The following is a 15,359-nucleotide window of genomic DNA, read 5'->3' as shown; positions in this document are numbered from 1 at the left end:
ATGATACATTGTAGACACCACAGAGTGTATAAGAGCTGCAGAATAGATACAGTATACATATGAGGATTATAATAAAAGATACATTGTAGACACCACAGAGTGTATATGAGTTGCAGAGTAGATACAGGAACTATATGACGATTATAATAAGAGATACACTGTACAAAACTTAATACACTGGCTAATTTGTCTGTACTATAAAAGGAATCAGATGATATTCTCTATGTAATATGTTTTGGGATCACCAATGAATGTGATATAAATAGACATAAGAGTACAGAGAATAAAACACTGATCAATATTGAGGGATTAAGAATTTATTATCTCAATATATAATGATATACAAGAAGTGAGAAAGACACGTATATATAACATAAATATGAGCAATTAATGGTAGGGCCGTACGGCTCAGAATTTCCTTATTACACATGCTTCATTCTATATTCACATTTCTAATTCTCTTTCCTTTAATATATCACTGACTGCATATAATGTATACAGGTTACAGCTAACAATAAGTTATATATTATACATGTGCATCAATGACAGACAACCTCTTTTAGTTCTTCCTTGGTGCTAGCAGAACAAGGCAGTGACCCTCCTGATGAGTAGAGGAGACCATTGGGAAAAGCTGAGAGAGGAGGCTACAGAGAGTAGCTTGGAGGCATGAGGTGATTGTGGACTGTAAGTAGCGATACTGAAATCACCCGTGATGATGGTGGAGATGTCTGAGGATAGGAAGTGAGGGAGCCAGGCAGAAATATGTAACAGAAATTATTGTGGTGGCCCAGGTGGGCGACAGACAGCAACACGCAGAGAGAAATGGGTGACAGTCCTGATAGAATGTACAAATTATGTCAATGTGAGTGATGGTATCTGTGGGAGAACTGTGTATGTGATAGATTGGGACAGTAATATTCCTACCCCTCCTCCTTTACTATTACCAGGCCTGAAGGTGTGTGTGACGTGTAGTCACCGTGTGACAGTGCTGCAGGGGAGGGAGTGTCTGATTGTGTGAGCCATGTTTCTGTTATCGCCAGAAGGTTGAGGTTGTTTGTTGGTCATGGATGGATGTAAAGCTGTTGCAGACAGAGCAGCATTCCATAAGGCACATTATAGTGACTGGGAGGGTGATGGGAGAAACATGACGTTTATGAGGTTTGCTGGATGTATATTTGGTTATGAGTGGGGCCTGGATTTGGACCTATGTCACCAGCTAATAGAAGCAAGAGAGAGGGATAATTATAGTTGTAAGAGGTGTATGTAAGATTTTTATGGTGACAGGTTAAGGATGTTCGTCAGTGTATAAAGAAAAGAAAACAGCCCATGTGTGTACATAAGAGGGGAGTAGAGCAATGAGGCAGCAATGTGTACAGAGGGGTGAGATACAGGGAGAGTGATGGATGTAATAGCCTTAGAGAGGATACCATGGAGTGATATAGGAAAAAGCTCGTGTGTGTACATAAGAGGGGAGTAATGAGGTGGCAATGTGTAGAGGGGTGAGATACAGGGAGAGTGATGGATGTAATAGCCTTAGAGAAGATACCAAGGAGTGATATAGGAAAAACCCCATATGTGTATATGAGGGGAGTATAGTAATGAGGAGTGTCGAAGCTGGTTTAGTGGCTGAGACAGAATCAGTGTAAAATTAGCTTGGAGCGACGCCATCTTGCGAATAGCAACCAGACTCCATCTTAAAAAATCAGAATCTGCACGACGCCATTTTGCGAATGGCCGTCCAGCGCCATTTTAAGTTACAACTCACGAGCTAAGTACATATGGCAATGTTTTAATACAAGCCCATTCTGGGGACAACCTTGCATAGAAATATACCAAAACAAACACAGTATCAGTTAGCAACTAGAAAAACAGCTTCTTGAGAAAAGGAATTAGAAAAAAACAATACACCAGGAACTGTGGGTGTTTTTGCACGTAAATTAAGAACCTCACATGTAGGCAGGTATAGCTATGGCAATTGAAATATAACCCAGACAGTGATCTGCACAATTGAATTTTTAAATAGGCAGAAGAAAACCCTTAGTTTCACTGTCAGTTTGGCACCAGCACAGCTGGGGGTCTCCACCCTGTTTGAGAGTGAATCTCATTACTAATAACACATTGCATTGCAGTTTAAAAATGTTAGTAAGGAATGATGTATATATGTGTATATATATATTAAATCCATCATAAATAGAATCACATGCATAAACACCGCACATTACGCACAGTTGCGCTGTTAACACGACGCACATTAGTGAATGCACAATATCCTGCATGCGAAAGCTGTTTATTAGCTGCATGCATGCAAATCTGCCCCAAATCAGATAAACCTAACTAGCGTCTTTACCCAAACCCCTAATACTTACACACTGCACATTCACATAAAAGGTTCCATAGCTTTAAAGCATAAGATTCAAGTTTTATTCATTTATTACAAATGCTGTGAAATAAAGGCTATTTGGTATCTAAGGTTTAATACATGATAAGTAAGCAGTGTTTGGTATTGTCCTGATCTGCTCTTTCTCAACAGCTTTCCAGTTTCATCGGTGTGAAGATCGCAACATGCATTCTCAACTTATGGACCGTAGAGAGTTAAAACACCAAAATGTACTTTGTAAAATTAACAGCCTAGATTTGCATGCAGGTGGAAAATGGAGACAAAGGCTGTTGGAGGCTGGTCTGTGTCCATTTGAATCAACCTTTTAAATATCCTGTAACAGATGCACCCACACTGGGAACCAATGAAACCATGCCAAACTTTTCTATTGTATAGTCTAGTTCTGTAAGGGTATATATATGTGTGTTCTGACCCCAATCTGGAGTCTTCATGCTGATGCTGTTGATGGAGGTTTCTTATGGATGCCGGTAACTGGTCCCAGAGCGCGTGCGTATGTATAACTGTACCTTGGGTCTGTATAATTTCTTTACGCTAAATTGTACTTAGATCACAGCGTGTAACTATCTGTACTTTACTTGAATAATACTTTGTGCTTTGGGAACACATGTTCAAGGTCTGAAGGCATTTATTTACTTTATGACTGCGTACGCAAATAGCGTCAATTTTAGAAGGTATAGGCAGGTTTTTAGGAGGTATAGGCAGGAGCGTATAGAGGTTTAAATTCAGTATCCTTAGGAGGCAATGTGTACAGAGGGGTGAGATACAGGGAGAGTGACAGATGTAATAGCCTTAGAGAAGATACCATGGAGTGATATAGGAAAAAGCTCATGTGTGTACATAAGAGGGGAGTAGAGTAATGAGGCAGCAATGTGTAGAGGGGTGAGATACAGGGAGAGTGACGGATGTAATAGCCTTAGAGAAGATACCATGGAGTGATATAGGAAAAAGCTCATGTGTGTACATAAGAGGGGAGTAGAGTAATGAGGCAGCAATGTGTAGAGGGGTGAGATACAGGGAGAGTGACGGATGTATATAGCCTTAGAGAAGATACCATGGAGTGATATAGGAAAAATCTCATGTGTATATATAAGAGGGGAGTAGAGTAATGAGGCAGCAATGTGTAGAGGGGTGAGATACAGGGAGAGTGATGGATGTAATAGCCTTAGAGAAGATATCATGGAGTGATATAGGAAAAAGCCCATGTGTATATAAGAGGGGAGTAGAGTAATGAGGTGGCAATGTGTACAGAGGAGTGAGATACAGGGAGAGTGATGGATGTAATAGCCTTAGAGAGGATACCATGGAGTGATATAGGAAAAAGCCCATATGTGTATATGAGGTGACTGTGTACAGAGGGGTGAGATACAGGGAGAGTGATGGATGTAATAGCCTTAGAGAAGATACCATGGAGTGATATAGGAAAAAGCTCATGTGTGTATATATAAGAGGGGAGTAGAGTAATGAGGAGGCAATGTGTACAGAGGGGTGAGATACAGGGAGAGTGACGGATGTAATAGCCTTAGAGAAGATACCATGGAGTGATATATGTGTATATAAGAGGGGAGTAGGGTCATAAGGTGGCAATGTGTACAGAGGGGTGAGATACAGGGAGACTGACGGATGTATATAGCCTTAGAGAAGATACCATGGAGTGATATAGGAAAAAGCTCATGTGTGTGTATAGAAGAGGGGAGTAGAGTAATGAGGTGGCAATGTGTACAGAGGGGTGAGATACAGGGAGAGTGATGGATGTAATAGCCTTAGAGAATATACCATGGAGTGATATAGGAAAAAGCCCATATGTGTATATAAGAGGGGAGTAGAGTAATGAGGAGGCAATGTGTACAGAGGGTGAGATACAGGGAGAGTGACGGATGTAATAGCCTTAGAGAAGATACCATGGAGTGATATAGGAAAAAGCAGTTTTTAATACATGTTGATTTTGGATAAAAAGTTGAAATTTGTAGTACAGTACATAAGCAAATGTCAAGTTAGATTTTGAAATTACCTGGACACAGATGGTGTTTACTGTTTGTTACACTTTTTTTCTGTTTAGAACACTTTGTGTATTACCACAGTTAGTTGTCCCCTCAGCTAGCTGCCCCCTAAGACTGAATGGTAAGAAATAGTATGGCTGATAAGACACAGGCCTACATCTGAGCCAATTGGTCAGCAGAATGAAATGCAGAGTGATGAAAGGACATACATAGCACTGTGTGTGTGAGTATATAACGGGCAGTGCGCTACTATAATCTATGCTTCACTGATCCCCATCACACACAGGTAATGACAATTACAAGCAACTCATTACATCACATACGTATAAAAATCAGATGGAAGATGTAATGTTCTCCACGATGGACTGACATTGGTAATTTGTCTCCACATGGTTCTATTGGCTCAAGGAGACTGGGGACTAAATTATTTTGGTTAGCAAAACAAAAGACATCTTTCCCTCCCCGTTCTTTTCTTTGTCTGTTCCTTTCTGTTCTCCATGACTGTGTAATATATACTTCCCTTTATTACAGGTTGATTGTTATGTGGTTAATGTACAAATGTTTAGTCTACTGATGGTGCTGTGTATTGTCCAATCTGCTATTGCTGGTACTCAAAAACAATAGATTAGCCAAAAGATTTGAAGTGTTTGAATTATTTAAAGAATTGTGTTTATTGTCTATCAGCTCATGTCTTTTCATGTATTCTTTGATGTGTAACAAGATTTGATTTATGTGTAAAACATTTCCCACACTCAGAGCATGGAAATGGCCTCTCACCTGTGTGACTTCTCTGATGTGTAACAAGAGATGATTCCTGTGTAAAACATTTCCTACAGTCAGGGCATGAAAATGGCCTTTCACCTCTGTGAATTCTCTGATGTGTAACAAGATGTGATTTCCGTGTAAAATATTTCCCACACTCAGAGCATGGAAATGGTTTCTCACCTGTGTGATGTCTCTGATGTGTAATAAGAGATGATTTCTGTGTAAAACATTTCCCACACTCAAGGCATAGAAATGGTTTCTCTCCTGTGTGACTTCTCTGATGTGTAACAAGTTCTGATTTTACTGTAAAACATTTCCCACACTCGGAGCATGGAAATGGCCTCTCACCTGTGTGACATCTCTGATGTGTAACAAGATTTGATTTCAGTATAAAACATTTCCCACACTCAAGGCATGGAAAAGGTTTCTCCCCTGTGTGATATCTCTGATGTGTAACAAGATGCGATTTCAGTGTAAACCATCTCCCACACTCAGGGCATGGATATGGTTTCTCCCCTGTATGACTTCTCTGATGTGTAACAAGATGTGATTTATGTCTAAAACATTTCCCACACTCAGGGCAAGGAAACGGTTTCTCCCCTGTGTGACTTCTATGATGTGTGACAAGACGTGATTTCTGTATAAAACATTTTCCACACTCAGGGCATACTTTAGTATAAAACATTTCCCACACTCAAGGCATGGAAAAGGTTTCTCCCCTGTGTGATATCTCTGATGTGTAACAAGATGCGATTTCAGTGTAAACCATCTCCCACACTCAGGGCATGGATATGGTTTCTCCCCTGTATGACTTCTCTGATGTGTAACAAGATGTGATTTATGTCTAAAACATTTCCCACACTCAGGGCAAGGAAACGGTTTCTCCCCTGTGTGATTTCTTTGATGTATAACAAGACTTGATTTCCTTGTGAAACATTTCCCACACTCAGAACAGATAAAGCTTTTATCACCTCTGTGAGCTGTACTGTGTTTAGCAATATTAGAGGTATCAGGGAAACATTTATCATAAATAGAGGGAACAGATGATATATCTGTACTGTGACATACTGGATGCAAATTGAGAGTAATGGGGATGTCTCCTGGAAAATCCTGTGGGATGTTATCTTGTATTTTAAAATGTGGACACAAAATTATATCTCCCTCCGAGGTGTTCTTGATTGTGCGTCCATCTGTAGGAAATAATATAAAATGTATGGATAAAATTCCTACTATTACTAAGTTCTAAATGTTTAGTGGTTTGTTTCTTTCTACAGATTACAGATAATTACAATACATTTACAAAATAATATAGCAGACACTTGTCTCAAAATATAAAGAGAACAACATCAAGCAGCTGTGACAGCCCTAGTCAGTTAGCATTGGCTATTTCATGGACTGTTCATTTGGCAGCAATACTGTGGGTGAGGGGTATAGACAGCAAATAAGGGGGTGTATAGTAGCACTCTGCAGCATATACTGTGGGTGAGGGGTATAGATAGCACATAATGTAGTAATGTGCAGTATATACTGTAGGTGAGGGGTATAGACAGCACATAAGGAGGTATATAGTAGTACAATGCAGCATATACTGTGGGTGAGGGGTATAGACAGCACATACGGGGGTGTATAGAAGAAATGTGCAGGATTTACTGTGGGTGAGGGGTATAGGCAGCACATAAGGGGTCTATAGTAGTAATGTGCAGCATATACTGTGGGTGAGAGATATAGGCAGCACATAAGGGGTTGTATAGTAGTACTGTGTAGCATATACTGTATGTGAGGGGTGTAGACAGCACATAAGAGGGTGTATAGTAGTAATGTGCAGGATTTACTGTGGGTGAGGGGTATATACAGCACATAAGGGGGTGTATAATAGTACTGTGCAGCATATACTGTGGGTGAGGGGAATAGGCAGCACATAAGGGGTTGTATAGTAGAAATGTACAGCATATACTGTATGTGAGAGGTATAGACAGCAAATAAGGGGGTGTATACTAGCACTGTGCAGCATAAACTGTGGGTGAGGGGTATAGATAGCACATAAGGGGGTGTATAGTAGTACTGTGCAGCATATACTGTGGGTGAGGGGTAAAGACAGCACATAAGGGGGTGTATAGTAGTAATGTGCAGCATATACTGTGGGTGATGGGTATATACAGCACATAAGGGGGTGTATAGTAGTACTGTGCAGCATATACTGTGGGTGAGGGGAATAGACAGCACATAAGGGGTTGTATAGTAGAAATGTGCAGCATATACTATATGTAAGGGGTATAGACAGTACATAAGGGGGTGTATAGTAGTAATCTGCAGCATATACTGTGGGTGAGTGGTATAGACAGCACATAATGGGTGTATAGTTGCACTGTGCAGCATATACTGTAGGTGAGGGGTATAGACAGCATATAAGGGGGTGTATGGTCATAATGTGCAGCGTATAATGTGGGTGAGGGGTATAGACAGCACATAAGGGGATGTATAGTAGTAATGTGCAGCATATACTGTAGGTGAGGGGTATAGACAGCATATAAGGGGGTGTATAGTAGTACTGTGTAGCATACACTGTAGGTGAGGGGTATAGGAAACACATAAGGGGGTGTATAGTAGTATTGTGCAGAATACACTGTGGGTGAGGGGTAAAGATAAGGGGGTGTATAGTAGTAATGTGCTGCAAATACTGTAGGTGAGGGGTATATACAGCACATAAGGGGGTATATAGTAGTACTATGCAGCATACACTGTGGGTGAGGGGCATAGACAACATAAGGGGGTGTATAGTAGTAATGTGCATTATAAACAGTATATGAAGGGTATAGACAGCACATACAGGGGTATATAGTAGTAATGTGCAGCATATACTGTGGGTGAGGAGTATAGACAGCACATAAGGGGGTGTATAGTAGTAATGTGCACCATATACTGTAAGTGAGGGGTATAGACAGCACATAAGGGCGTATATAGTAGTAATGTGCAGTATATACTGTGGGTGAGGGGTGTAGACAGCACATAAGAGGGTGTATAGAAGTAATGTGCAGCATATACTGTGGATGAGGGGTATAGGCAGCACATAAGAGGGTGTATAGTAGTAATGTGCAGCATATACTGTAGGTGAGGGGTATATACAGCACATAAGGGGGTATATAGTAGTACTGTGCAGCATACACTGTGGGTGAGGGGTATAGACAGCACATAAGGGAGTGTATAGTAGTAATGTGCATTATAAACAGTATATGAAGGGTATAGACAGCACATAAGGGCGTGTATAGTAGTAATGTGCAGCATATACTGTGGATGAGGGGTATAGACAGCACATACAGAGGTATATAGTAGTAATGTGCAGCATATACTGTGGGTGAGGGGTATAGACAGCACATAAGGGGGTGTATAGTAGTAATGTGCAGCATATACTGTGGATGAGGGGTATAGGCAGCACATAAGAGGGTGTATAGTAGTAATGTGCAGCATATACTGTGGGAGAGGGTTACAAGCAGTACATATGGGGGTATATAGCAGTAATGTGCAGCATATACTGTTTGTGAGGGGTATAGACCGCACATCAGGGGGTGTATGGTCGTAATGTGCAGCATATACTGTTTGTGAGGGGTGTAGACAGCACATAAGGGCGTGTATAGTAGTAATGTGCAGCATATACTGTGGATGAGGGGTATAGACAGCACATACAGGGGTATATAGTAGTAATGTGCAGCATATACTGTGGGTGAGGGGTATAGACAGCACATAAGGGGGTGTATAGTAGTAATGTGCACCATATACTGTAAGTGAGGGGTATAGACAGCACATAAGGGGGTGTATAGTAGTAATGTGCAGCATATACTGTATGTGAGGGGTATAGACAGCACATAAGGGGGTGTATAGTAGTAATGTGCAGCATATACTGTGGTGAGGGGTATAGACAGCACATAAGGGGGTGTATAGTAGTAATGTGCAGCATATACTGTAGGTGAGGGGTATAGATAGCATATAAGGGGCTGTATAGTGGTACTGTGTAGCATACACTGTAGGTGAGGGGTATAGGAAGCACATAAGGGGGTGTATAGTAGTACTGTGCAGAACACACTGTGGGTGAGGGGTAAAGCTAGCACATAAGGGAGTGTATAGTAGTAATGTGCAGCATATACTGTGGGTTAGGGGTATAGCCAGCACATAAGGGGGTGTATAGTAGTAATGTGCAGCATATACTGTAGGTGAGGGGTATAGACAGCACATAAGGGGGTGTAGAGTAGTACTGTACAGCATATACTGTAGGTGAGGGGTATAGACAGCATATAAGGGGGTGTATAGTAGTACTGTACAGCATATACGGATGGTGAGGGGTATAGACAGCACATAAGGGGGTATATAGTAGTACTGTACAGCATATACGGATGGTGAGGGGTATAGACAGCACATAAGGGGGTATATAGTAGTAATGTGCAGCATATACTGTGGGTGAGGGGTATAGACAGCACATAAGGGGGTGTATAGTAGTAATGTGCAGCATATACTGTGGGTGAGGGGTATAGACAGCACATAAGGGCGTGTATAGTAGTAGTGTGCAGCATATACTGTAGGTGAGGGGTATAGACAGCACATAAGGGGGTGTATAGTAGTACTGTGCAGCATATACTGTGGGTGAGGGGAATAGACAGCAGATAAGGGGGTGTATAGTAGTACTGTGCAGCATATACTGTGTGTGAGGGGTATATACAGCACATAATAGGGTGTATTGTAGTACTGTGCAGCATATACTTTAGGTGAGGGGTATAGGCAGCACATAAGGGGGTGTATAGTAGTACTGTGCAGCATATACTGTAGGTGAGGGGAAAAGACAGCACATGAGGGGGGTATAGTAGTACTGTGCAGCATATACTGTAGGTGTAGTGTAAAGGCAGCACATAAGGGGGTGTATAATAGTAATGTGCAGTATATACTGTGGGTGAGGGGAATAGACAGCACATAAGGGGGTGTATAGTAGTACTGTGCAGCATATACTGTAAGTGAAGTGTATAGGCAGCACATAAGGGGGTGTATAGTAGTAATGTGCAGCATATACTGTGGGTGAGGGGTATAGGTAGCACATAAGGGGGTGTCGAGTAATACTGTGCAGCATATACTGTAAGTGAAGTGTATAGGTAGCACATAAGGGGGTGTATAGTAGTAATGTGCAGCATATACTGTATGTGAGAGGTATAGGCAGCACATAAGGGGGTGTATAGTAGTACTGTGCAGCATACACTGTGGGTGAGGGTTATAGACAGTACCTATAGGTGGTATAGTAGTAATGTGCAGCATATACTGTAGGTGAGGGGTATAGGTAGCACATAAGGGGGTGTATAGTAGTAATGTGCAGCATATACTGTATGTGAGAGGTATAGGCAGCACATAAGGGGGTGTATAGTAGTACTGTGCAGCATACACTGTGGGTGAGGGTTATAGACAGTACCTATAGGTGGTATAGTAGTAATGTGCAGCATATACTGTGGGTCAGGGGTATAGCCAGCACATAAGGGGGTGTATAGTAGTAATGTGCAGCATATACTGTAGGTGAGGGGTATAGACAGCACATAAGGGGGTGTAGAGTAGTACTGTACAGCATATACGGATGGTGAGGGGTACAGACAGCACATAAGGGGGTATATTGTAGTAATGTGCAGCATATACTGTGGGTGAGGGGTATAGACAGCACATAAGGGGGTGTATAGTAGTAATGTGCAGCATATACTGTGGGTGAGGGGTATAGACAGCACATAAGGGGGTGTATAGTACTAATGTTCAGCATACACTGTGGGTGTGGGGTATAGACAGCACATAAGGGGATGTATAGTAGTAATGTGCAGCATACACTGTGGGTGAGGTGGTATAGGTAGCACATAAGGGGATGTATAGTATTACTGTGCAGCACATACTGTGGTGAGGGGTATAGATAGCACCTAAGGGGGGCTAAGTGGTACTGTGCAGCATATCCTGTGGGTGAGGGGTATAGTTAGCACATAAGGGGGTGTATAGTAGTAATGTGCAGCATATACTGTGGGTGAGGGGTATAGACAGCACATAATAGGGTGTATTGTAGTACTGTGCAGCATATACTTTAGGTGAGGGGTATAGGCAGCACATAAGGGGGTGTATAGTAGTACTGTGCAGCATATACTGTAGGTGAGGGGAAAAGACAGCACATGAGGGGGGTATAGTAGTACTGTGCAGCATATACTGTAGGTGTAGTGTAAAGGCAGCACATAAGGGGGTGTATAATAGTAATGTGCAGTATATACTGTGGGTGAGGGGAATAGACAGCACATAAGGGGGTGTATAGTAGTACTGTGCAGCATATACTGTAAGTGAAGTGTATAGGCAGCACATAAGGGGGTGTATAGTAGTAATGTGCAGCATATACTGTGGGTGAGGGGTATAGGTAGCACATAAGGGGGTGTCGAGTAATACTGTGCAGCATATACTGTAAGTGAAGTGTATAGGTAGCACATAAGGGGGTGTATAGTAGTAATGTGCAGCATATACTGTATGTGAGAGGTATAGGCAGCACATAAGGGGGTGTATAGTAGTACTGTGCAGCATACACTGTGGGTGAGGGTTATAGACAGTACCTATAGGTGGTATAGTAGTAATGTGCAGCATATACTGTAGGTGAGGGGTATAGGTAGCACATAAGGGGGTGTATAGTAGTAATGTGCAGCATATACTGTATGTGAGAGGTATAGGCAGCACATAAGGGGGTGTATAGTAGTACTGTGCAGCATACACTGTGGGTGAGGGTTATAGACAGTACCTATAGGTGGTATAGTAGTAATGTGCAGCATATACTGTGGGTCAGGGGTATAGCCAGCACATAAGGGGGTGTATAGTAGTAATGTGCAGCATATACTGTAGGTGAGGGGTATAGACAGCACATAAGGGGGTGTAGAGTAGTACTGTACAGCATATACGGATGGTGAGGGGTACAGACAGCACATAAGGGGGTATATTGTAGTAATGTGCAGCATATACTGTGGGTGAGGGGTATAGACAGCACATAAGGGGGTGTATAGTAGTAATGTGCAGCATATACTGTGGGTGAGGGGTATAGACAGCACATAAGGGGGTGTATAGTACTAATGTTCAGCATACACTGTGGGTGTGGGCTATAGACAGCACATAAGGGGATGTATAGTAGTAATGTGCAGCATACACTGTGGGTGAGGTGGTATAGGTAGCACATAAGGGGATGTATAGTATTACTGTGCAGCACATACTGTGGTGAGGGGTATAGATAGCACCTAAGGGGGGCTAAGTGGTACTGTGCAGCATATCCTGTGGGTGAGGGGTATAGTTAGCACATAAGGGGGTGTATAGTAGTAATGTGCAGCATATACTGTGGGTGAGGGGTATAGACAGCACATAAGGGGGTGTATAGTAGTAATGTGCAGCTGTAGGTGAGGGGTATAGACAGCACATAAGGGGTTTATAGTAGTAATGTGCAGCATACACTGTAGGTTTGGGGAATAGACAGCACATAAGGGGGTGTATAGTAGTAATGTGCAGCATATACTGTAGGTGAGGGGTATAGACAGCACATAAGGGGGTGTATGGTAGTAATGTGCAGCATATACTGTAGGTGAGGGGTATAGACAGCACATAAGGGGGTATATAGTAGTAATGTGTACAGTTAGGCTGTCATGTTGTGTATATGTAACATTGTCAGGTGACTTATGAAAGGTATTAGAGGAAATCTCTGTGGCCGTGTCCTCTGTCTGTCTCTAAGGCAGGAAGCACAGAACAGCTGGAGGGTGCGGGATGTCACACATGAATACGAGGAGATAACTAAAGGAGGGACCCTTCATTATCATAAATCCCCCTCCTCATCACCAATCCTGAGTACCATTGTTCTATCCTGGTAACTCTCAGACACTAAGGCACTCATACCACAGGGGGTAACTAGTAATCAGGGGGAGTGTACATCACACCCAGCCCCCCTGCAGGGATACCCAATACCAGGGGACACAATGAGTTACCTGCACAGGGGTGTACACCTACATAGTGGGCACTGAGCTGTATTACAAGGACAGGAGAGGAGGGGGATGGGGCTCAGTACTGTGTAATGTCCTCCGGGGTGTGCAGTTTAGGCTCCTACCAGGAGATACTGGAGAGTGGGGCTTTGTCTCCTGCCAGCAGGACGGTATTACATGATGGTATAGTGGGAAAAAGTCCCAGCCTTGGCGGTGTTAGGCTGCTGGACTAGGGATCCCCTCACACTTCTGCAGAACATTGCACATGAGAGTTGTGTCTCTGGATGGGCATACAGGAGGTGATTGCAGTGACTGACATCCGTCAGTACTTGGGGAGGGGGCCGCTGCCTCCTCCCATGTACACTGTGTGGGTAACATCTGATCTAGGGGACTGGTGATTAACATGGCGACTGCTTTAGGTACCACTTAGTATGATGTACTATATTGTATTGCTACCATAACAAACAATAAAGATACAGTTGTCTTGTCTGTGTGATCCATGAAGTGCTGACATCTAAAATGTTTAAATGATAGATAACAAGAGATATGGTAAGAACTTACCTTTGTTATCTCTGTTTCTACGAAGTCCTTAGGGTCCACAGGGATACCTTGGGGTATTGGCATGGGCTTGTCCATGGGCACCACACAGTTAAAGCTGTCATCCCAGGTTGCACTGGGCCCCCTCCTATACCCCACCCCCAGGCCAAGGCACCACAGTTTTAGTAGCAAGCCATAGGCCGGAGGAGGAGAAAAAGGAAGAAGAAAGTCTGGAACACACAGGAATCACATTCTCACAGAAAAGAAGACAGAAACTGGCGACCAGAATAACACCCTACAGAAGCACAGGGCGTCAGGGCGGGCGCCCTGTGGACCCTAAGGACTTCGTAGAAACAGAGATAAAAGGTAAGTTCTTACCATATCTCTTGTTTTCTACTCCAGGGTCCTTAGGGATCCACAGGGATACATTGGGGATGTCCCAAAGCAGTATCCTTCAAGTGTGGGGATGCTCCTGTGCAGAAAGGAGAACCCGCCGCCTGAAGGAAGCATCCTAAGAAGCAAATGTGTCAAAGGGGTAATGCCTGACAAAAGTATGGAGAGAGGACCACGTGGCCACCTTGCAAAGCTGAACAGCCGAAGCGCCACGGTGAGCTGCCCACAAAGGAACCACAGACCTCGTAGAATGCGCCTTCACAGAGGGTGGCACTGGAAGACCCTCTTGAGCGTAAGCCTCAGAGATCGCCAGGCGAATCCACCGCACCATAGTCTGCTTACTGGCAGGCCAACCTCTCCTTTGAAAGCCATACAGGACAAACAAAGAGTCCGATTTTCGTAAAGAAGTGGTACGGTCCACATAAATCTGCAGTGCCCGTACCACATCCAATGAGGCCTCACCGGCCGAGAGATCCAAGGAATTAAAGGTCGGGACCACAATTTCCTCATTAATATGAAAACTAGACACCACCTTAGGAAGGAAACCAGGGCGGGTCCGAAGAATCGCCCGGTCTGAATGAAAAATCAGAAAGGGGGGTGACAGGATAGAGCCCCCAGATCCGACACTCTTCTGGCCGAAGCAATAGCCAGAAGGAACACTGTCTTTGTCGTAAGCCATTTCAAATCCACCGAAACCAAAGGTTCAAATGGAGGACCGTGGAGCGCCCTCAGAATCACAGCCAAATCCCAAGGAGCCACCGGAGGGACAAAGGGAGGCTAGATACGAAGGACACCCTGCATAAAAGTGCGGATATCAGGCAGCGTAGAAATCTTACGCTGAAACCAAACTGACAGGGAAGACATGCACCTTCAGTGAGGCGAGGCGTAGACCTAGATCCAAGCCCGCCTGTAGGAAAGCCAGCACTCTGGATATCCGAAGCCCCTGAGGATCATAGCCTCTAGGGCGACACCACTCAAAATAAGTATGCCACACTCTGTGGTAAATTCTAGCCGAAGCAGGTTTCCGAGCTTGTAGCATGGTATTCACCACAGATCTGGAGAAGCCCTTACACCTCAAGAGGGAAGTCTCAAGAGCCACACCTTCAAAGACAGATGACTTAGGTCCGGGTAGAAGCAAGGACCTTGAGACAACAGGTCTGGGCATTGAGGCAACAGCAATGGAGTGTCGATGGACAGACACTGAAGATCGGAGTACCAATTCCATCGGGGCCACGCAGGAGCCACCAGCAGGATCTTGCCTCCTTCCTGTTT

The 15,359-nt window shown here is 43.5% G+C and overlaps 1 protein-coding gene across 1 annotated transcript in view; it reads right to left on the bottom strand.

The window, feature by feature from the left end:
- Positions 1-4,411: 4,411 nt before the first annotated feature.
- The window catches only part of LOC148477779 (uncharacterized), a 38,037-nt gene continuing 27,089 nt past the window's right edge, over positions 4,412-15,359 (bottom strand). Inside the window, exons 8-9 of the mRNA XM_088456146.1 lie at positions 5,937-6,350; positions 4,412-5,829 (exon numbers count right to left, since the gene is read on the bottom strand). Of these exons, the coding sequence (XP_088312272.1) occupies positions 5,081-5,829; positions 5,937-6,350 (1,163 nt within the window). The 3' untranslated portion in view covers positions 4,412-5,080. The remainder of the gene's footprint in view (positions 5,830-5,936; positions 6,351-15,359) is intronic.

This window comes from Taudactylus pleione, unplaced genomic scaffold, assembly GCF_031769625.1.
Source record: "Taudactylus pleione unplaced genomic scaffold, aTauple2 ptg000689l, whole genome shotgun sequence".
NCBI classification, from domain to species: domain Eukaryota; kingdom Metazoa; phylum Chordata; class Amphibia; order Anura; family Myobatrachidae; genus Taudactylus; species Taudactylus pleione.
Note: the sequence above shows the minus strand (reverse complement) of the source record. Positions and strands in the feature narration are given on the sequence as shown.